The following is a 23,147-nucleotide window of genomic DNA, read 5'->3' as shown; positions in this document are numbered from 1 at the left end:
TAGATAGATAGAAATGAGTAACAACACATATTTAGATACGAGGGAGAATGAGCATAAATAATGATAAATGTATGCTTCTAGAGAAATATTAATTTATTTATTTATCTAATTAATTTATGTCTGGCCCACTTAAATGTCTTGCATGAAAAGCAGTCCTAGGACCTCAGTTTATGAGTGGCACACCAAACAGAGTCATTCAGGATGTAAAGCAATTCTAATATTAAAGGAATAGTTCTTACGAAAAAAAAAAAAAAGAAAAAAAAAACTCAAATTACTCACATTCTCTCAAATCCCAGATGTGTATGACTTTCTTTCTTCTGCAGAACACAAACAAAGGTTTTTAGAAGAAAATCTCACCTCTGTAGGCCCATACAATGCAAGTGAATGGTGAAGAAAACTTTGAAGCACCAAAAAGCACAAAAAGGCAGCATAAATATAATCCATATTACTTCAGTGGTTTAATCCAATCTATTATGGGTGAGAACAGATCAAAATGTAACTTCTTTTTCACTGTACACAATGATTTCAAGTTCGATTACATTTAGTGCTTTACACATGCGCAGAGCACTAGATGGTGCTAGGAAGTGTAATCGAGCTTGAAATCATGATTGTGCCCAGAGACTGCAATGTCAAGATGAAAAATAAGTTATATTTTGGTCTGTTCTCATCCCAAACTGATTGGATCGCTTCAGAAAACATGAATTAAACTACATAAATCATATGGATTACTTTAATGCTTCCTTTATGTGCTTTTTGGAGCTTCAAAGATTTGGTCACCATTCACTTGCATTGTATGCACCTGCAGAGCTTAAATATTCTTATAAAATCTTTGTGTTCTGCAGAAGAAAGATAGTCAAACACATCTGGGATGGCATGATGGTGAGTAAATTATGAGAGAATGTTCAATTTTGGGTAAACTTTTCCTTTAAGTTCCAAAAACATTTTTTTATTGTTACAAATATAGATTTATCCACTGCTGCTTTGATTAAAATAAAAGCGAGAACTTATCTTAATCGATGGTTGTTTGTTTAACTGATCAAGGAGCTGCAAAACTGATGTGACTGTAAAAATAATACCAACACTAATGCTTTATTTATTTATTTATTTATTTATTTATTTATTTATTTAAGTCTGGTCTTACTACTTCTTCTTGGCTAGTTTTGTAGTTGCACTTGTAACTAAACCTCTTGAAAGCTTTAATAACAAACAAACGACACAGGCACAGAGGGAGAAGGCGTATGAAAATTACCGTAGGTTACTAGATAAATGAGTTGAATTCCACAGAGCCCTTCTAGCGGTGTATCATACACTCCGCCTACACGTGCTGCGTCAGCGCTTACGTCACCGTGCATGGGCGATGATGATTGGCCGGCGGGTAAATTTGAAACGCAACTCCTCCAGATGCTAACGTTGGCAACATAATATCCGGGTAGACCTTGTTGGATAAACTGGTGTGGTGCTGGTCTCTTGTCAAGATATTCAATCGTATCGTTTCACACATAAGCCTGGACGTCTACACACAACCGTAAGGCAGAATACACAGCGATTTGCTTTCATGAAATACAGTGTTTCAATGTTTGTGTTGAATGGCGAGTTGTTTATCTGGTTGCCATGCTGAGGACAACGAGGAGAATGTAACGAACGCTAAAACTGCTCACTTAATACGATGTTTCCTCTAATTGAAATCGTCGTTGTTCACCATTGAGCATACTGTGGTAAATTTTGGTTCAGCTGGTGTTGTCTGACTCTGCAGTCCTCCAAAGCCACAACAAAAATGGTTTTAGCACTTATATTTTTAAGTAATTATTTTTGTATCATTTGGGGGCGAAATGGACGCATTAAAGAGTGGTTGGAAGATATTATGTTTTATAATATTGCATTCATAACTTTACTTCATATTTTAGCATATATTAATATGATCATATTGGCCACGCCCCCAGACATTTTGCGTGACATAAAAGCACTGGATGTCCTTTCTAGGACTTACAAATACAACACTGACATGTATGGGCTCAGAGGTATTAACAAAACTCTATTCTAGTGGTCAACCAATATTTTTTTTTTTTTCTTCCAAAGGCCGTTACCCATATTTATAGAGCAGGGTGACTAATGCAATGCTGAGATATGCATGGTACAATTTAATGGTAATTTTGCTCATTTTACACCAAATTTAAACGAAATGAACACTTCTAAGGAGTAGTGTATCACCCCAAAATGAAAATTCTCTCATCACCCTAATGCCATCCCAGATGTGTATGACTTCCTTTCTTCTGCAGAATACAAATTAAGATTTGTAGAAGAAAATCTCAGCTCTGTAGGTCCATACAATGCAACTGAATGGTGGCCAGAACTTTGAAGCACCAAAAGCATATAAAGGAAGCATGAAAGTATTCCATATGACTCCAGTGGTTTAATCCATGTGTTTAGAAGTTATGTAATAGGTGTGTGTGTGTATGAGAGAAACCGACCAATATTTAAGACTATAAATACTATAAAATTACTATAAATCTCCACCTTTTACCAGCCCCGACCAGTAGGTGGCGATATGCACGAAGAAAGCGAATCACCAAAAAAAAAAAAGAATGTGATAGTGGAGATTTGTAGTAAAAATTACTTTAAAAAAAAGATTTGTTTCTTCTCACCCACACCTATAATATTGCTTCTCAAGACATTGATTAAACCACTGGAGTTGTATGGATTAATTTTATGCTGCCTTTATGCCTATATGCTTTTTGGAGCTTCAAAGTTCTGGTCACCATTCACTTTGTATAGACCTACAGAGCTGAGATATTCTTAAAAAAAAAAATATTTGATTGGGTTCTGCAGAAAAAAGTAAGTCATACACATCTGGGGTGGCATGAGGGTGAGTAAATAATGAGAGAATTGTTTCTTTATTCAGCCTGTTGGGTGCAGTTATCTGCCAATAATCTCAAAATGGCCAAGAACTGGCCAGTTTTATTGTTCTATTGCTAATGGTTACTATAATTGACGAAATTAATTGCTAGCTGCTAAACAAGTTTATCCTGCTACATATTTGAAGTTGTACTGTTGGTTTCTATCGTTTTGTAATCCAGGAGATGGAGACTGCTGTGCTAAAACTTTACAGAGTTTTTGAAAATCTGCGGGCACAGGTTGATGTCCTCAATGAGAGCATTGAGCCACGTGAGTACCTACCTTCTGTGGTCTCAAAACATTTGGATGCTTTTTCTATTTAACACTAAGTAAATACCTGCTTTGGTAGTGTTATCTCTGAATTTAATCCCCTTTCTATTGAATATCCACTGACAGAGTTTATTCAGATGGCCCTGAACTTTGAGCACTCTCGTCGCAAATGGCTGAGACTCGATCAGGAGCTGAATGCATGTAAGGAGGTGCTCACCAAGGCTGAGACTGAGAGTGGGGCACTGGAGGTCAAGCTCAAACATGCCCGCAACCAAGTGGACGTAGAAATCCGACGGAGACAGAAAGCAGAGGCTGACTGTGCGAAGCTGGTTAGTAGCCCCTGTTTGACAAAGAACCTAGGCTTTGTTCACCAAAAAAAAAAAAAAAAAAAAAGAGAGAGTTCTGTCATCATTTACTCACTTTCATGTTGTTCCAGGCCTGTTTGACATTCTTTATTCCATGGAATACAAAAGGAGAATGTTAGGCTCTGACAGTCTCAGTCACACTTTCATTATATGGAAAAAGATGCAATGAATGTAAATGGAGACTGAGGCTAACATTTTGGCATTGATTGGATATAACCTGACATTTTCTTGTCCCGCTCTGCAGGATCGTCAGATTCAGCTAATCCGGGAGCTGCTGGTGTCTGAAGGTTCCAGTAATGGCATCAAATTAAATGAGGAGCAACGTTCGGCCCTGGCATTTCTGAATACCCGTTCCCAGAATCCCTCAAACCTCAACACTAGCCGGCGGTAAGGGAATGTCTCCACAATAGCGTTTTTTATGCTTTCTGTATCAGAACAGTCTTAAAGGGTCATGACATGAGGAATAAAATTTTCCTTGATCTTTTGACATGTAAGAGGTCATTGTACTCTAAAACCATGTTGTAAATTTTAGAACTCAAAACTTCCTCCTCATTACAAAAAGAGCATATGTCGAAACCAAGCTGCCAAAATGACTCGTCCTCCAATCCTGGCGTGAAGCCTCCACACATGCTATGTCTCCATGGCGATGCGCTCAGCAAGCCACGTGATAAGATGCGCGGGTTGATGGTCTCAGACGCGGAGGCAACTGGGATTCATCCTCCGCCACCTGGATTGAGGCGAATCACTACGCGACCACGAGGGCTTAAAAGTGCACTGGGAATTGGGCATTCCAAATTGGGTGAAAAAAAAGACAGACAAGATAATTAGTTAGTTTTTGTGACTGAATTGTGTTGCTTATTGCTGTAAGCTCCAACCTGTCTTAAATGTTTTTTTTCAAAACCTGTCTCTTCTAGACTGACCACCATTGATGAATCGGCCTCTATCTTGTCAGACATCAGTTATGATAAAACTGATGATTCCTTGGTAAGCCTCCTTCCTTGTTCAAAAAAGATGTCTATCATGCTAGGGAGAAGGTGAAACATCTTAAAGTCAACATGAAATGACCTTCGCAACCCATTTTACTTTCTTAATATGTTGTATTTCTGAGTGAAACAGAATAGTCAATGAGATAAAAATGGAGGACTTAATTTTTATCCATTGGGAATTTGACTCATCGCTAAGCTCTACCCCCCTCCAAGCTTTGCAGAACTTCCCATGGGAATGAATGGGAGATTGCCATGAACGGCACGATTTTTGGCAAAATCCTTTCACAAACAGTTGATAATATTATTACGTGGGCTGGAATGAAGAGTGACATTGTAAAGCATATTTATCTGATGTTTTTTGTAAAACAAATTGTTAAATTACACAGTAATTTGATCGAAAACTGTGGAGACTGAATCAGAATTGAGGCAAAAGATTATCACAGTCAATTGAAAAGAGAAAAGCGTCATTAGATAGCGATTTCACAACTGATAACATTAGTGCAAGTGAAAATAATTGCTCATAACACACTCATTTTAATGCTGTGAACTCTTTATTTACCATCACCTTTACTAAGACTTGAATCATAACAAATTAATAAATGTTAAATTATTAGCTTTAATTTACCTTGGTGAAAATGTAGGTGTAGTTGCAGATGTTCCAAGTTCATTTGGGAATGAGGAATGACACGATTTAATCCATAGCATGGTCTTCTCAATTTATTAAAGTTTTTTTTTATTTATTTATTTTATTTTATTTTTTTTAAAGAAAAAAAAATGCTGCTTGTATGCTCTCTTACAAGTGACCTGACAAAGTTTTTTTTTTTTTTTTTCATCATTTTGATACAATTCTGCTTACACTATTCAAACACACATTATTCCCATAGACTTTTTTTTTTATTTTTTATTTTTTGGAAAAAAGCAAACGCTTGTCAGAGAAATGGCAGACAGAAACAGTTGCTAAAATAGGATTGGTCAGAATCGCTTTTAAGGCGGGGCTTACCAAAAGGTCAATTGATTGGATAGGGAAAAGTTGTCTCTGTGAGAGGAAGTTGGCGGGGAAGGATTGAAAAATAAGAGGGCTTGACAACGAAAGTTGTTTTAGAGGCGGGACAACTGATTACATTTGATGAAAGATACAAAGACAACCCTTATTTTTCATATGGAGTAATGTTTACTGATGAATCGTTTGCAATAAAACAGGACTATGTTTTAAGAAAGTACATGGGGTCATTTTTGATTTTGTGTTGACTGAGAAAATCAACTCATTGTTTGAATTTCATTGTTACAAAGCCTCATTCTTTATTGATTTGTTTTGTGCTGGTTTTTAATCTAGGACTGGGACTCGTCTGCAATCAGGACCGTTCGTCTCAAGAAACGGCAAAAGAGAGTAAGTTTACCAAAAAACAGTGTTTAAACAAGCTCATGCCGAATTGTTATAAATATGATCATTTAATCTACCCAAATATAGCGCTCCTCCCGAAACCACACAGAAGGACCCCCGGCTGCAGCCAAGAGATCCCGTTCCACCGGCCGCACTTCTGAGAAAGTAAGAGCAGTTTACATAAGCAGATGACTGACTGCTTAATATTGGGGAATGAGTCTCTTCAGTTTAAAAGCTCCCTGCAGGGTTTTGATGTAGGTATTAAGAGTAAAATGTTTCAGTTGCTCAGTGAATGGTCAATATCTCTTAAATTATTCCACTGTGCTCTCTGGAACATTAAGTGTGGATATTGGTAGGTTATATCTTCTCTCAGTATTATGAAAACAAACTAGCAAACCCCCGTTTGATTTATTTAATGCTGATATTCTGTTGATGTTAAGTTCATTCTAGGGCTGAGTGATTCATCTTAAATATTGCTTCTCAATATTTTTCTTCAGCCTTTTGAAGATATTCAGTGTGTATATTTCTTAATATTTATGTATTTACTCTGAAATGGCTCAAAAGTGAATTAAAAATGTTTAAAGCAAGAAGATTAAAGAGTAAATATCTAGTTATTCACAATCAAAGCCTGTTTTCCACAATCTTTCACTAAATGAATGCAAATTTTTTTTGGCAAATTAATCGGTTCATTGAAACGACATCTCCGTCTTAAAGTAATATTCTGGGTTCAATTCAAGTTAAACTCATTTGACAGCATTTGTGGCATAATATAGATTACCACAAAATGTATTTTTCTTTAAAAAAAAAAAAAAAAAGAAAGAAAGCAAAAATCTGGGTTACAGTGAAGCACTTACAATGGAAGTGAATGGGGCCAATTGTTTTGAGGGTTTAAAGGCAGAAATGTGAAGCTTATGATTTTATAAAAGAACTTGCATTCATTTTTCTGTTAAAACTCGTGTATTATTTGAGCTGTAAAGTTAATTAATCGTAATTTTTACAGTAATTTTAGGGTTCGTTGACATTACGTCGTCATGGCAACAAAGTATAAAATTGGATACAACTTTACACAGAAAAGGTTAGTTAATGATTTTATCACTCTAAAATCATGTTAAAACATTGTTTACGACTTGTGGCTATACTTTTGAAACAGTATTTTAACGTTAAAAAATTCACTTCTATTGTAAGTGCCTCACTGTAACCCAGATTTGTGCTTTTTTTTTTTTTTTAAAGAAAAAGAGGGATGAATCAGAATATGTGTTAATCAATATTATGCCACAAATGCTTAACTTGCATTGAACCTGGAATATTTCTTTAACATGCATACACCAGTATGCTAATAACTGCCAAAGATCAGTTTATGAGGAGAAAAAAACATGACATTTAAAGTTGTTTTATTCTCAGCTTTTGATGTCAAAATGTAATGTTGCATACATTAATACATTGGATAAGCCGGTAAGGATGCCACTAATGCAACACGATACCGGCAAAAATCTACATGTGATTCTACGCCGATCTGATTTTGCTTAAACCATTTATGACCTTGTCCTGATTAAAGGAATAGTTCACCCAAAAATGAAAATTCTCTCATTATTTACTCATCCTCACGATATCCCAGGTGTGTATGACTTTTTCTTCACCAGAACACATTTGAAGAAAAAGAGAAAAATATCTTAGCTCAGTAGGTCCTTAAAATGAAAGTGAATGGAGATTTCTCTTTTGAAGCTCCAAAAATCACAGACAGTCTGCATAAACATCATCGATATGACTCCAGCGGTTAAATTAATGTCTTCTAAAGCTACACGATCACTTTTGGTGCGAAAAATATCAATATTTAAGTACTTTTTTTAACTCTAAATCATGCTTCCTGTCAGGAGCGTTACGCACTGGCATTTGAAATACGCAAGAACTGATGCACGTGTGTCACAGCCAGAAGAGCAGCACTGTTTACATGAGGAGGAACATTGTACAGTAGCTTGGTTGGTTTTGGTTTAGATGTGTATTTATCTGTTTCTTTACTCACAATGGTGCGTTTGTGTGCTCATCCTGGATGTCTCAACCGAGTGGAGAATGTGAGATTAAGTCTGTATCATGGCAACGTGAATATGTCACACGAGAGACCGCGTGATCTCCACCCTCTTGTGAAGCTTACCAGAAGCGCTGATTTAAGTGTTGATAAAGTACTCAAGTATTGATCTTTCTTCACACTAAAAGCGATTGTGTCACTTTAGAAGACATTAATTTAACTGCTGGAGTCGTATGGATGAAGTTTATGCTGACTGTGATTTTTGGAGCTTAAAAGAGAAATCGCCATTCACTTGCATTTTAAGGACCTACTGAGCTAAGATATTTTTCTATTTTTCTTCAAATGTGTTCTGGTGAAGAAAGAGTCATACATACCTAGGATATCTTGAGGGGGATTAAATAATGAGAGAATTTGTATTTATTTTGATTTAAATACCACCCAGCTATATTTTACACCACCCTGTTTTTTTTCTCAAATGAATGGTTAGAAATAATTTTATGATTAAGTTGAGACACATTATTATCAGGGTAATGAATCTCTGGTGGCCAAGACCACAGTGACAGTGCCGACAGATGGGAGACCCATTGAGGCTGTTGCCACAGTGGAAGCTGTTCCCTACTGGACCAGGAGCAGACGAAAGACCGGTAAGCTTAGTTAAGTTCTGTAAACTAATTATTCTCTTCTGTGAGCGCATTTTAAAGTAATGTAACTTCTCCAGCTCTGAGTCATTGATTATATGATTTTGTTATTGACTGAAGAATTATGTGCAGTGAGCCATGATATAAAATTGCAGTAACACACTGCCTGGCCAAAAAAAAGTTGCATACTCTAATATTTCATTGTACCGCCTTTAGGTCTGATTACAGCGTGCATTCGTCGTGGCATTGTTTCAACAACCTTATGCAATGTCCCAACGTTTATTTCTGTCCAGAGTTGCATAAATGTTTGGCCGAGATCTTGTATTAATGTAAGGAGAGTCGAACCACTCCGTAATGTCTTCTCCAGCACATCCCAAAGACTTTCAATGGGGTTAAGTTCAGGACTCTGTGGTGGCCAATTTATGTGTGAAAATGATTCCTCATGCTCCCTGAACCACTCTTTCACAAATTGAGCCCAATGAATCTTGGCATTCTCGTCTTGGAATATTCCTATGCCATCACGGAAGAAAAAAATCCATTGATGGGATAATCTGGTCTTTCAGTACATTCAGGTAGTCAGCTGACTTCATTTTATTGCTGCACAACGTTTCTGAGCCTAGACCTGACCAATTGAAGCAACCCAAGATCATAACACTGCCTCCAGAGGCTTGTACAGTGGGCACTATGCATGACGGGTGCATCGCTTCATGCGCTGCCCTTCTTACACTGAGGCGCCCGTCACTTTGGAATAGGATAAATCTGGACTCATCAGACCACATGACCTTTTTCCATTGCTCCACAGTCCAATTCCGATTACTAACAATTGGCTTTCTTGTGGTCACACAGCTGTTTAGTCCCAATTCTGTAAGATCTCGTCGCATTGTGCGTGTGGAAATGCTCTCACTTTCACTATTTATCATAGCCGTGAGTTCTATTTTTGATTTTTTACGATGTGACTTCAAGCGTTTGTGATCTCCGTTCACTATCATTCAAGATTTTTTTCCAACCATACAGGTGCATCTCAATAAATTAGAATGTCGTGGAAAAGTTCATTTATTTCAGTAATTCAACTCAAATTGTGAAACTCGTGTATTAAATAAATTCAGTGCACACAGACTGAAGTAGTTTAAGTCTTTGGTTCTTTTAATTGTGATGATTTTGGCTCACATTTAACAGAAACCCACCAATTCACTATCTCAAAAAATTAGAATATGGTGACATGCCAATCAGCTAATCAACTCAAAACACCTGCAAAGGTTTGCTGAGCCTTCAAAATGGTCTCTCAGTTTGGTTCACTAGGCTACACAATCATGGGGAAGACTGCTGATCTGACAGTTGTCCAGAAGACAATCATTGACACCCTTCACAAGGAGGGTAAGCCACAAACATTCATTGCCAAAGAAGCTGGCTGTTCACAGAGTGCTGTATCCAAGCATGTTAACAGAAAGTTGAGTGGAAGGAAAAAGTTTGGAAGAAAAAGATGCACAACCAACCGAGAGAACCGCAGCCTTATGATTGTCAAGCAAAATCGATTCAAGAATTTGGGTGAACTTCACAGGGAATGGACTGAGGCTGGGGTCAAGGCATCAAGAGCCACCACACACAGACATGTCAAGGAATTTGGCTACAGTTGTCATATTCCTCATGTTAAGCCACTCCTGAACCACGGACAACGTCAGAGGCGTCTTACCTGGGCTAAGGAGAAGAAGAACTGGACTGTTGCCCAGTGGTCCAAAGTCCTCTTTTCAGATGAGAGCAAGTTTTGTATTTCATTTGGAAACCAAGGTCCTAGAGTCTGGAGGAAGGGTGGAGAAGCTCATAGCCCAAGTTGCTTGAAGTCCAGTGTTAAGTTTCTACAGTCTGTGATGATTTGGGGTGCAATGCCATCTGCTGGTGTTGGTCCATTGTGTTTTTTGAAAACCAAAGTCACTGCACCTGTTTACCAAGAAATTTTGAAGCACTTCATGCTTCCTTCTGCTGACCAGCTTTTTAAAGATGCTGATTTCATTTTCCAGCAGGATTTGGCACTTGCCCACACTGCCAAAAGCACCAAGAGTTGGTTAAATGACCATGGTGTTGGTGTGCTTGACTGGCCAACAAACTCACCAGACCTGAACCCCATAGAGAATCTATGGGGTATTGTCAAGAGGAAAATGAGAAACAAGAGACCAAAAAATGCAGATGAGCTGAAGGCCACTGTCAAAGAAACCTGGGCTTCCATACCACCTCAGCAGTGCCACAAACTGATCACCTCCATGCCACGCCGAATTGAGGCAGTAATTAAAGCAAAAGGAGCACCTACCAAGTATTGAGTACATATACAGTAAATAAACATACTTTCCAGAAGGCCAACAATTCACTAAAAATGTTTTTTTATTGGTCTTATGATGTATTCTAATTTTTTGAGATAGTGAATTGGTGGGTTTTTGTTAAATGTGAGCCAAAATCATCACAATTAAAAGAACCAAAGACTTAAACTACTTCAGTCTGTGTGCACTGAATTTATTTAATACACGAGTTTCACAATTTGAGTTGAATTACTGAAATAAATGAACTTTTCCACGACATTCTAATTTATTGAGATGCACCTGTATTTCTTCTGCGAAGCTGACGGTTCACCGCTATCCTTACAGGTTTTAATAATGTGTTGGACAGCTCTTAGCCCAATTTCAGTGATTTCAGCAATCTCCTTAGTTATTTTCTTTGCTTGATGCCTTCTGAAACATGTTACATATTTTCCATGTCCACAGGATACATCTTACGACATGGTTGTTTAAGAATGAGAAGCTACACACTGCATCAGTTAGGGTTAAAAGTATTGTTGCCAACTGAAACATATTAATCACTGCAATAATGATCCAATCATAAGCTCTTAATATCTGCTTATTTAAATCCAAATGGTGACTTTTTTTTTTTGGCCAGGCAGTGTAACAAGGTGCTTTGTTCAATCGAACATGTTCAAAGATTAATTAGAACCATTTAAAAGAATGGTTTGCAGAATGTTTAAAAATGAATCCCTTGAGTTTCCAAACCAGCACAAAATATTTTAGAGGGGACTGCTTTGCATACTTAGGTTATTTCTCAAGCCTTTGCATTTGTAATCACCCTCTGCAGAGGTAAGCAGTGTTTCTCTCTACTTTGTTCTTTAGCTGTTATGGAGTGGGACACTGCTGACACTAACTCTGTTCAGTCTATGGATGTGTTCAAGCAGCCCAGTCAGCCCGATGGAGGATACAAGGCAGAGCCCAGCACTCCCCAGGGCAACGGAGGCATCCGTCTGCATGAGTTTGTCTCCAAAACGGTATGATGTGCAGCAACGATACTCTTTTCTGGTTTGCATTGCTCTTCTAGCGATTTCGACAACCTCATCTTTTAGCTCAAAAGATAACGTCACCTTGGTGACTAGTTTAAATCAGCAGAATTTGCATTCACAACATTCAATAGATCAAAGAAAATGTTTAAATGTTTAATTTTGCAAGATATAAAAACACATGTACAAGATCAGTGAATGTAAGATATCGTGATAGCACTGGCACCGATTGGACAAGTGACCGTTTTTTAGCTGGCCTGAAACCCTGTCACACTGTCCCCAGACCAGCAGGCCATCCTCATTGTTTAATCTGAGAATATTAAAATCAGATGCAATTTGCCTCAATATAAGTGCACTTTTTTTTTTTTTTTTCTTTTTTGTTTTTAGGTTATCAAGCCAGAGTCTTGTGTGCCATGTGGTAAGAGGATCAAGTTTGGGAAGATTTCTCTGAAGTGTAGGGACTGTCGTGTGGTGTCCCACCCTGAGTGCCGTGAACGCTGCCCTCTGCCTTGCATTCCATCTATGGCTGGAACGCCAGTCAAAACCGGAGAGGTGACGTCTTTATGAAGTTTTTTATCATGGTTGCATCTTTAGCAATTGAGTATTTGTCCCAGTTCTGGGTGTGTATTATGATTATAGTGAATTATGTTGCTGATTATTGCATGCTAAGCTAAAAGGCTAATGTTGGACTCTTGGATTTAGTTCAGTGTGTTAAATTGGTTTTCTGGTGTGTTGTTCATAGGGCACCCTGGCAAATTATGTGTCCGCCACCTCTCCCATGATCCCTTCACTGGTGGTGCACTGTGTTAATGAGATTGAGCAGAGAGGCCTACGTGAGGTGAGTGGCTAATTTTCAGCATATTTTTGGCTTTAAATCAGGACAAACAATTGTTGCCTCTACAGACTAGAACGAATACTAGTAAAGGAATATTTCCCCCAAAAAGAAAATTGCCATTATTTCCTCACCCTAATGTCACTCTAAACTAGAGGTCGACCGATGTGGATTGTGCTGATATGATAACTGAGGTGGCGGAAAAGGCTGTTAACATATTAATCGATGAATAGTTTTTTATATCGATTTAATAAGTGATTAAAAAAAATGCAAGTATTTCTGTACCATGATGGGCACAGACATAGAGGCTACAAGTGTCCAAAATAAATAAAATCCCAGATGCAGTTTACTGTGCAACCAAAATCCCACAAATAACCAGAAAAAATCAGATTTGGTGCATAACATGGGACTTGTATCTATAAACAATCCTAAAATACACTTACTTATTTTGGGACTCTTATTTTAAAAATGACACAGACTTGGCTCTGTTACAGTGCTCAATATGCAAGTATTTATTAAATTAATAAATAGCCAATATATTCTCCAGATTAAGAATTTTGTATGTTCTGACAGGGCACATTTTCATAATCGCATTTTTCTTTGCATGCCCTCGCTACAATTTAGAACACTTGATTTATCGAAGCAATTATGCATACAAAATATGCATTGAAATGAGGTTAAAAATATGAATAAGTGGTTAATGTTGAAAGACTTTAATGCTGCAAATCCCTATGAGCTGTCAGTGATTGTTTTTATTTCACCTCCACAGGCCACTGTTACTCTAGAACCAAGTCATTCTAACTGAAGAATTAAAAAAAACTATCAGCAAATATCGGCATATATTTTTGTAGATAACCTATAGTTCCAAAAAGTAACCATCAACACCGATTAATCGATAAAACCGATATATCGGTCGACCTCCACTCTAAAGCTCAAAGTATACCTCGATTTTGACGCAAACGCTCTGTGTCTGCGAACAGTCGAACGCGAGCTTGTCAAAGGATACTCCATTTGACAGTGCACGCATATACAGGCGGTTGGCGCATTTGCGCTACGACTGTACAAGACACTGGATTATTTCTCTTCAGGAGTTTAGACCTATAAAAGTGTTTTTATAGTCCTTCAGACTCAAGTTATACAATTACAGGTGTCTCCTGACCTCCATTGTCCTGTTGTTGTTTTTACCTTCGTCTCCTGTTGTTTAGCGGCTATTACATCTTATTCTAGCACCGCTTTGTGATAACAATGGCTCAAATGTGAGTGTTGCCACCTTGTGGACACTAATTAGTGCAAAAAATCCAGGCGCATGTGCATTCTGTGAATTCAAAGACATGCGAGATTTGCGTCACGTGTCCTGTACGCAAATGCTTAGCGTTTGACCGAAGTATACTTTGGACTTTAACCTATACGAGTTTCTTTCTTCCATATAACGCAAAAGGGAAAATGAGAAATCTTCACAGCTTTTTGGCATATAATGAAAATGAATGGTGATTTGGGCCTGTCAAGCTCCAAAAAGGACAAAGAAATACCATAAAACCTCATTAAAAGTATTTAAGTCCTCTTTTTAAGATCTCTGTGTTCAATATTACCTGTGTATCCAAATCGCAGACTGGGTTATATCGAGTGTCTGGCTCTGATCGAGTTGTAAAGGAACTAAAAGAGAAGTTCCTGCGTGGAAAGACCGGTCCACTAGTCAGCAAGGTGGAAGACATACATGCCATCACTGGACTCCTCAAGGACTTCTTAAGGAACCTCAATGAGCCTCTGCTAACCTTCCGTCTCAACCGTGCATTCATGGATGCTGCAGGTTTTTGCTTCTCTTTGAAAGTGCCGTTTTGAAGATGCCACATTTTTCCAAGTACAATAAACAATAACTAGTCACTCTGTTTTCATAGAGCTGTCCGATGATGACAACAGCATCGCGTTGATGTATCAGAACATCAGTGATCTACCACAGCCGAACAGAGACACTCTTGCTTTCCTCATCATCCACTTGCAGAGGTAAACAGCATGCATTGTCTCTGCAGAACCCAGTTTTGCTATCCTTGTTTCCCTGTCTGCTTTGCTCCCTATGCCACTGGCCAAAGCTAATTCACTGGGAAAGCTCAAGGGGGCAAATTAGCAGTTTGCCTGATATTTAAAAATCTGCACTTCTCTTGGAAAGCAATTTAAGCAATGAGTCTTTGAGAACATTGAACTTGAATGTTACTGAGCTTGACTGGTATCTTCTTCAGAGTGGCCCAGAGCACAGACACAAAGATGGACATCTACAATCTGGCTCGAGTTTTTGGACCCACAATCGTGGGGCATGCTGTGCCAGACCCAGATCCAATGACCATCCTTCAGGACACCAAACGGCAGCCAAAAGTAAGTGTCTTTGGCTAAAGGTTTATTTTCCATTGGGTCGAGTTTGCAAAACCTTTTAAATGTCTATATGTCAATTTTAATGGTACTACAACTATTTAGCTGAATGTCTTCTTGATCTTTGATTTTATTTACTTATGTAATACACTTTTCTGCTCTGATGATAGTGTAATAACTTGCTCTGCCTCTGAAATGATTTTATGGCTGATGTCACCGATCCCTCTTATTTTTCAACCCCTCCTCTCCAACCATCATATAGAAGCCAGGCATAGCTAGCTGCAATGGTCCATTCTATTATGAAACGCCCACTTTTCATGATCCAGTCATTCGCCAGTGGATAAAAAGAAAGTCCCAGCCCCTTTTCATGTTGAGTTTGAGTTTTTTGGTTAATTCTTAGTAGTTTACTGTAGAGGTAGACCGATGTATCGATGTTACCAATTAATCTGTGCCTGTAGTTGCTTTTTTAGACTATCGGTTGTCTGCAAAAGTCTATTCCAGTTGCTGAAGTCATAATAAGAGTCCCTTGTGTGTTTTGAGCTTGTTTAAAGTTAAAAGTCCCAAGTTATGCACCATATCTTAATTTTCTTCTGGTTATTATTGGGATTTTGGTAAAACAATAAACTGCATCTTGTATGTTATTTATTTTGGACTCTTGTTGCCTCGATGTCTGTCATGTTAACAAAAGACTAAGAAAATGTTTTAACACTCTATAAATCGATTTTCTAAACTATCAGCCATTGAATCGGTTATCTGACTTTTCCACCAACTTGGTTATCCTATCGGCAAAATCTATTATCATGGACCTCTAGTTTACAGTAAGGCAAGGCGAGTTTATTTATATAGCACATTTCATACACAATGGCAGTTCAAAGTGCTTTACATATACATTTTAAAGAAAATACAAGATGCATAAAAGTATTAAAAACCAATTAAGAACATGAAATAAGAATAAAAAAGTAATAAAATAAATTTGAAAAAAGAATATTAAATTGTTAACACCATCCTTAACTGTTGTTAACCTTCCCTGATTAAACAGAGGATAACCAAAAATTGTAAACACATTGAGAAAAAGTTATATAAAAATAAAATGAATGTTATAATAATAATAATTAAAATGAAAGAAAGACAAAAGCAAAATGATTCAGTGAAATCAATAAGTGCAACACAATACTCAGTCAGAAAATGCACAGCTAAACAGAAGTGTTTTCAGTGTCTGGATTTAAATGTGGCTACTATTGGGGTACATCTAACCTCTTCTGGAAGCTGGTTCCAGCTGCGGGTGGCAAATAGCTGAACTCTGTCTCACCTTACTTTGAGTGAACTCTCTGTATGTCTAACTGACTTGATCCTAATGATCTGAGAGGTCTGTTGGGTTTATATTCAACAAGCATATCTGAAATGTATTTAGGTCCTAGGCTATTGAGCGATTTATAAACAAGTGATAGTACTTTAAAATCAATTCTAAATGTAACTGGAAGCCAGTGTAAAGACCTGAAGGACTGGAGTAATATGCTCGGATTTTTTGGCGGGGTGAGAATCCTGGCAGCGGCATACTGAATGTGCTGCAGTTGTCTAATGGTCTTTTTGGGAAGGCCGGTTAGGAGTCCATTGCAGTAGTCTACCCTGCTGGTGATGAATGCATGAACAAGTTTTTCTAAGTCTTGACTGGATACAAAACATCTAATTCTGGCTAAATGTTTTAGATGATAGTAGACTGATTTAGTTATTGCTTTGACGTGACTACTGAAACTAAGTTCTGACTCCAAAATGACACCAAGATTTCTTGGTTTTTTGTCTTGAGGCCCTTGGAGTCAAAGTATGTATTCACCTTTGAAATTTTGACTTTGTTGCCAAATACAATGACCTCTGTCTTGTCATTGTTTAACTGAAGGAAGTTTTGGCACATCCAGCTGTTCATTTCATCAGTTCACTGGCACAGCGAGTCTATGGGGCTGTAGTCATTTGGCGATAGTGCTAGATAAATCTGGGTATTGTCTGCATAACTATGGTATGCAATTTGGTTCTTTTTCATATTTTGCCTAGTGGGAGCAAATACAGGTTGAACAGGATCGGTGCAAGAATTGATCCTTGTGGGACTCCACACGTCATGGATGTCCACTCAGATTCACATCATGGATGTCCACTCAGAGTCACATCATGGATGTCCACTCAGATTCATAGTTGCCTATGTTCACATAGTAACCCCTACCTTCTAGATATGACCTGAACCACCTGAGGACCATCCCAGAGAGCCCTACCCAATTTTCCAATCTGTCTATGAGAATGTTGTGGTCAACAGTGTCAAAAGCAGCACTGAGATCTTATAATACCAGCACTGATATTTTGCCTGAATCAGTATTTAGCCGAATATCATTAAGGATCTTTATGAGCACTGTCTCTGTACTATGTGGTCAGAAACCAGACTGTAAATTGTCCAAGTAGCCATTCGAGATTAAGAATTTGTTCAGCTGATTGAAAACCTTTTCAATGATTTTGCCTATGAAAGGAAGATTTGAAATTGGTCTGTAGTTGTTCAATATTGAGTTTGCTCTTTTTAAGAAGGGGGTTGACAACTGCAGTTTTCAGGGACTTTGGAAATGTGCCTGAAAGGAGTGACACATTTACTATTTCTAACAGATCTTTTTCCAGACAGTTAAACACATTTTTGAAAAATGTTGTGGGGAGTGTGTCAAGACAGCAGATTGAAGTTTTAACATGATGTACTATTTCTTCCAGGGTTTTGCAATCAATTTCCTCAAAATCAGACATGGTGACTAATTTCTGAAGTTTCAGTGATGGGTGTTGTCTGACTTCAATGCAACATGAGGACGAGCTGATTGCCATTCTAATATCATTTATCGTCTTCATGAAAAAAGATGCAAACTCATTGCATTTTCTTTCACAGGGCATTTCACAGGCAGCCTGTGTTGGGGGGTTTGTTAGTCTCTCTACAGTAGCAAAAAGAGTGCGGGTGTTGTTTATATTGCTGTTAATAATGTTTGAGAAGAAGGTCTGCCTAGCTGTGCCTAATTCGAAATTGAAAGCATGGAGGCTGTCTTTATAGATATTATAATGGACTTCAAATTGTGTTTTCCATCACATTGGTAGTGTTTGTTTCATAGTGTAGTGTTTAATTAAAATGCTGATTTGTTGTCAGGTGGTTGAGCGTCTATTGGGTCTGCCTGTGGAGTACTGGAACAAGTTCATGATCAGCGACAATGACCAGGCTCACAATGATCACATGATTATTGAAAACTCCAATGTCCATGCCACTCCTGATCAGAAAAGTAGGAATTTCACATCCAAATGTTAAAGCCTTCAACTTCTTATAACCTCACCTCAACTGACCCTAATTGATTTGAGTGAGAAGCTATGTTGTTTTTTCTGTGCCATAGTGAGTATGTTTGGGCCCGTCACGACCCCAGACCAGCAGATGAGCAAGACGCCGTCATCCAGCTCTCTTTCCCAACGCATGAAAAACGCAACTCTCAACGCAATCACTCCAAAGTATGTAGAGACTACAGATGCATACTGTAGCCCATTTAGTTCACATTTCATAGTAAATTGTCCTGTGCTGTGTCTAGAAGGTAACCGTCCAGCTGCCAAAGTCTTGCAAGGGTCTCATTTGCTGTAACTAAGGTTAGGTTTAGAGGTAGCTGCAGGGTTATTATAGCTTTCGATTTGTTATTATATTTAAGTTTTTATTTGCTATTCAATTTAATTTAGTTTTCGTTCGTTTTCACACTTTGTTTTTGTTTAGTTTTGTTTTGTTTACTAGTTTTAGTTAGTTTTTGTTTTAGTTTCAGTATTTTATGGCTGCTAAAGCATTAACTGGTATCATTTAAAATTTCTAAAGTCATAAAATTTCTCAGGATAATCTTGTGGGACTAGAAGCTGCTTTTGTTTTGTTTTTTTGCTTAAGGTGGATTGTAAATGTTTAAAAATGCATAATATAGGGTGAAGAAGTGTAAAGTGGACAGTTAAGCTTGACCCCCATTGTATCCATGTCTATTTCCTTAAATGGTTAATCAATAGTAAACAAATCTTTGAGACGTAAATAATTAACTTTTTTAGGTTTAAATTGATGATTTAACATAATTTCATGACCACCAGTGGGAAAAGTAATGGTAACGAAATTTAAGGGAAATATTTTTATGATTATAAAATATTAAAAGTTGACTTAATGTTTGTAAATTATACATATGATGATTTATGATGTAAAAGTGTATAATAAAATGTAAAAAAAAACAAAACATAATTCCAAATAGCTTGTATATAAATTATTTACAAGTGTTTTTCTTCTGTCCCACTTTAACGTTACTGCCTTAAAAAAAAAAAAAAGAAAAAGGGATTTGGTCAAAAAAGACCAATTACTTCCCAGTATTGATTATTTCTTAATTTTTGCTTTTGACTAAGGTAGGAGACATCCTAAGCTTTCTATAAAGATATAATGTCAGGTTATGTAACATTTGGATCATAATTAAAAGTGCCAAGAAATGTAAGATTTCCAAAAGTGTCCCACTTTGCCCAATGTCCATATTCACCCTACCGTGTATTAAAAACGTAAATTAATTCAAGATAATTTCTTTTATTTTAGTTAGTTTCGGATTTCTGAAAAAGTATTTTAGTTTCAGTTTTTCCAATCATTTCAGTTTTTACTGCAGTTTGCGAAAAACGTTTTTTAATATTCGTTACCAACAATAACACTGGGTAGGTGTAGGGTTTCTGTGGGACCACAAATAAACTGTGTGTGAATGCTGCATGTGACTCTTGCAAGACTTCAGGCAGTCGGACGGTTACCCTCTAGTCACAACCCTGTTTGAAGAGTGGTGAGCTGACCATTTTCAACCTCCATCCCTGTTTTTAGGTTTGCTAGCAGGAGTAGAGCTGCCGTTAGCGTTCCTCGCCAGGGAAACTTCTTTGCTTCGCCTCTTCTGAAGTAGCCCTGAAGTGGTTTACCGTCTCATGGCTTAAGAGTTTTTCTTTTTATTGGGAAACAGCTGCAATATATAACATTATCCTACTTGCATATTTTATATTTGATTTGTCCACCAATAATGGCTTCCAACCATTTTAACGCTCCTTTTATCTGTTCAGTATTTTCTAGTAACATTTTGTATTTTAGTCACTTTTTAAATGTTTTAATGTACTGTTAACCTCCTCAACCAAAGGGATGGACTGATACAAGCTCTTCCATCAGTCCATGAATCCTCAAAATAGCTACTGGAACCATGTCAGTTTGGGAGTTCTTTATCAAGAAACCTAAACCTGATAGTAGAAAAGAAGATGATTATACTATGTTCAATATTTGTATATAGTGTAATCTGGAACTGTAATCTTGTGTAATGTTTGTATACTTCTGCTTTATGCTTTACATGAAACCACAAGAGGAATCTCAACATCTTTGAGGGTTCAAGGCCATAATGACCCTTCAGATTGAGCTATTTAAGGTGTGCACTCTGTATTTAAACTCATTTCATGTACACTGGCGCTTTGAACCCTCTGAGAGAGTAATGATTCAGGATGGAATGAAAAAAATCGAGGGGTTATTACTATGCAAACTGTATGCAAAAACACATACTATTAGTTGTGATTTGGCTTTTTCTTTCTGTCTTAAGATTTTTGTCTTTTAGCGTCATGATTATGTTTTTGATCAAAAATGTACATGTCCATATTTCGAATATGTCCATATGTACATTGATTTTTCTATATGCTGTTTCGGCTCCATTTTAATGTATTCAGAGCTCCCGTATTTAAAGCAGAATCAAAACATGGTGTCCTCTATAAAGTGATTTTATCATAAAAGGACTTCATATTCTTTGTCCAGTTTGTTAAATGTATACTGATCATTTCCTTTTAGTGGTGCAACTCCAGAAGAGAACAGTGGAAATTCTGGACCAGTAATTGTATGCAGCACAGATCTGTCAAGTCTTTTTATTGTTTAAAAAGGGCAACCTTTAATCGAGTGGAACATTTGAGTGGGGTTGATTTATCCATTCCAATTGCAATTCCAATAGCTTTTCATCTTGAGTGGTGTGATACTTTGTAAGACTTGTGCTGTTTGTAAAATACAGTCATCTATTGCAAGTGATTTGTGCCAGTGATTTTTATAATGTGTTGCATTTGAGGTTTACAGGTAGGTTGAAGTAATACGACTTGTGCAGTCCGACAAATGTTCACATTTAGAGTACAATACACAATTACAGAGTCACAAAGTGTGCCCAATGTTAGAAAATTGGGTAGCTGAACAAATAGGAAAGGGGAAGTAGTGATAGATTTCAAGTCCTTGAGGATTATAACTGCAATTGTAACTTCAACATACAAAAGGTGTGGTACAGACATTGTTATAATTAGGGAGTTTGGAGTAACCTCAATTTTATTTTTCCCACAAGGAATGAGGAATGTTTTCTTCCCCCACACTTGCCTATACATACAGTTTAGTTTTTCATGACATCTTGAATGAAATTCTGCAAATGCTGTAAACCAAATATTTGATCTGTACAGTGCTTTATACTCCTTTGAACTTGGAAGGGCCAAAGTGGAGTGTTTTTGATGTAATCCTGGAAAGCTAGGACCAAGCCCCACTTCTACAGAGCTTGTTTCTCTAGTGTGGGGATCCCACTAACATGCTTCAGTAGGAACCAGACAAAGAGAGGAGAGACCACACTGATGTACTGGGGTCCATGCATGATGGAGAAAGCAGACAGGAACAGTCCTGACCACTAGGATCTCCCCCAGGTAGTTTGGATGTCTGCTGTATGCCCACAGTCCATGGCGAATAAATTGGCCCTGTAAATACATACAGGATGTGATTGCATTTGCTGTATAACGTTTATTAAAGGAATAGTTTGCCCAAATAATAAATTCTCTAATTTAGTTATCTTCATGCCATCCTAGATGTGAATGACTTTCTTCTGCAGAACACAAAAGAAGATTTTTTTTAAAGAATATCTCAGCTCTGTGGTTTATACAATGCAAGTTAATGGTGGCCACAACTTTGAAGCTCAAAAAGCACAAAGGCAGCCAAAAATAAAAGTAATCAATTTGACTCCAGTGGTTTAATATCTTATCTTCTGAAGCGATCCATTCAGTTTTAGGTGAGAGCAGACCAAAATATCACCATACGTTTTTCACTGTAAATCTTGACATCAACAGTCTCCTTGAGATCATGATTTCAAGCTAGATCACTCTGCATTGCATCTAGTGCTCTGCACTAAGAAGTGTGATCAAGCATGCAATCATGATCGGGCCTTAAGACTGCAATGACAAGATGTACGTTGATAAAGGACTTACATTTTGATATGTTTCTCACTCACACCTATTATATAGCTTCTGAAGATATGGATTTAACCACTGGATTCTTATGGATTACTTATGTTTCCTTTGTGATTTTTGGAGCTACAAATGTCAGATCACCATTCACTTGCATTGTAAGGACCAACAGAGCTGAAAATCTTTGTGTTCTGCTGAAGAAAGAAAGTCCTACCCATCTGTGATGGCATGAGGGTGAAAAAATGATGAGAGAATTTTTTATTCTGGGGTGAACTATCCCTTTAACTCCAATCAACAGTATTTGTAGCATAATGTTGATTACCAAAAAAAAAAAAGATTTGACCCTACTTTCTTAAAAGTCACAAGATGCAAACATTACACATGTTAACATGATTTTAGTGTGATAAAACTGCCTGCGCTGTGTAAAGATATATTACACTATTATATTCCAATATTACAAATTTGTTGTCATGACAACATAGCACTGGTAAACCCTGTAATCTGGTAAACTCTGTGACAAATACTGTTTATTGAACTTAATCTGAATGCATAATATTCTTTTAAAATATACAGCTTTTGTTACAAAACAAAAGATAAGCCACTGGCTACAGCACCAAAAGGTTTCAAGCATTATTATAAAATAAAAAAAACTGTCTCAATAAAACATGACAAACATGATTGTATGCATTTTTAATGCATTACTAGGCAATAAACTCAATCCACTGAATACTCAAAGCAGCTCTGTGAATATACTGTATGGTATATTCATTTTTCCAAAACAAATTTCTTATTTGAAATTGGGAAATTAATTTTT

General features: G+C 37.3%; 1 protein-coding gene and 1 long non-coding RNA gene across 3 annotated transcripts in view; one reads left to right on the top strand and one right to left on the bottom strand.

Moving 5' to 3' along the window:
* The first annotated feature begins 1,405 nt into the window (after positions 1-1,405).
* Positions 1,406-23,143, top strand: LOC127419299 (rac GTPase-activating protein 1-like). Its single transcript, XM_051660603.1, has 17 exons — positions 1,406-1,525; positions 3,075-3,162; positions 3,289-3,491; positions 3,772-3,914; positions 4,442-4,511; positions 5,847-5,900; positions 5,982-6,059; positions 8,444-8,561; positions 11,705-11,856; positions 12,253-12,417; positions 12,608-12,703; positions 14,306-14,504; positions 14,593-14,698; positions 14,932-15,064; positions 18,219-18,348; positions 18,457-18,568; positions 19,929-23,143. Exons 2-17 carry the CDS (start codon positions 3,078-3,080, stop codon positions 20,002-20,004), a joined length of 1,920 nt encoding a protein of 639 aa, XP_051516563.1. The 5' UTR covers positions 1,406-1,525; positions 3,075-3,077; the 3' UTR covers positions 20,005-23,143.
* The window catches only part of LOC127419318 (uncharacterized), a 9,351-nt gene continuing 7,919 nt past the window's right edge, over positions 21,716-23,147 (bottom strand). The window contains exon 6 of one of the 2 annotated variants that reach the window (XR_007893644.1): positions 21,716-21,850. This is a non-coding gene — a long non-coding RNA (uncharacterized LOC127419318). The remainder of the gene's footprint in view (positions 21,851-23,147) is intronic. The other variant, XR_007893645.1, reaches the window with a different exon arrangement.

Source organism: Myxocyprinus asiaticus, chromosome 28 (genome assembly GCF_019703515.2).
Source record: "Myxocyprinus asiaticus isolate MX2 ecotype Aquarium Trade chromosome 28, UBuf_Myxa_2, whole genome shotgun sequence".
NCBI lineage: Eukaryota > Metazoa > Chordata > Actinopteri > Cypriniformes > Catostomidae > Myxocyprinus > Myxocyprinus asiaticus.
The sequence above is the reverse complement of the archived record's forward strand: the minus strand, read 5'-3'. Positions and strand labels throughout refer to the sequence as shown.

What these genes read in the sequence shown, in the direction of transcription:
- LOC127419299 (XM_051660603.1), top strand. Translation starts at nt 3,078, where the DNA reads ATGGAGACTGCTGTGCTAAAACTTTACAGAGTTTTTGAAAATCTGCGG. An exon ending in CCGGCCGCACTTCTGAGAAA is followed by an intron (nt 6,060 to 8,443) that starts GTAAGAGCAGTT and finishes CATTATTATCAG; the next exon opens with GGTAATGAATCTCTGGTGGC. An exon ending in TGCATTCATGGATGCTGCAG is followed by an intron (nt 14,505 to 14,592) that starts GTTTTTGCTTCT and finishes CTGTTTTCATAG; the next exon opens with AGCTGTCCGATGATGACAAC.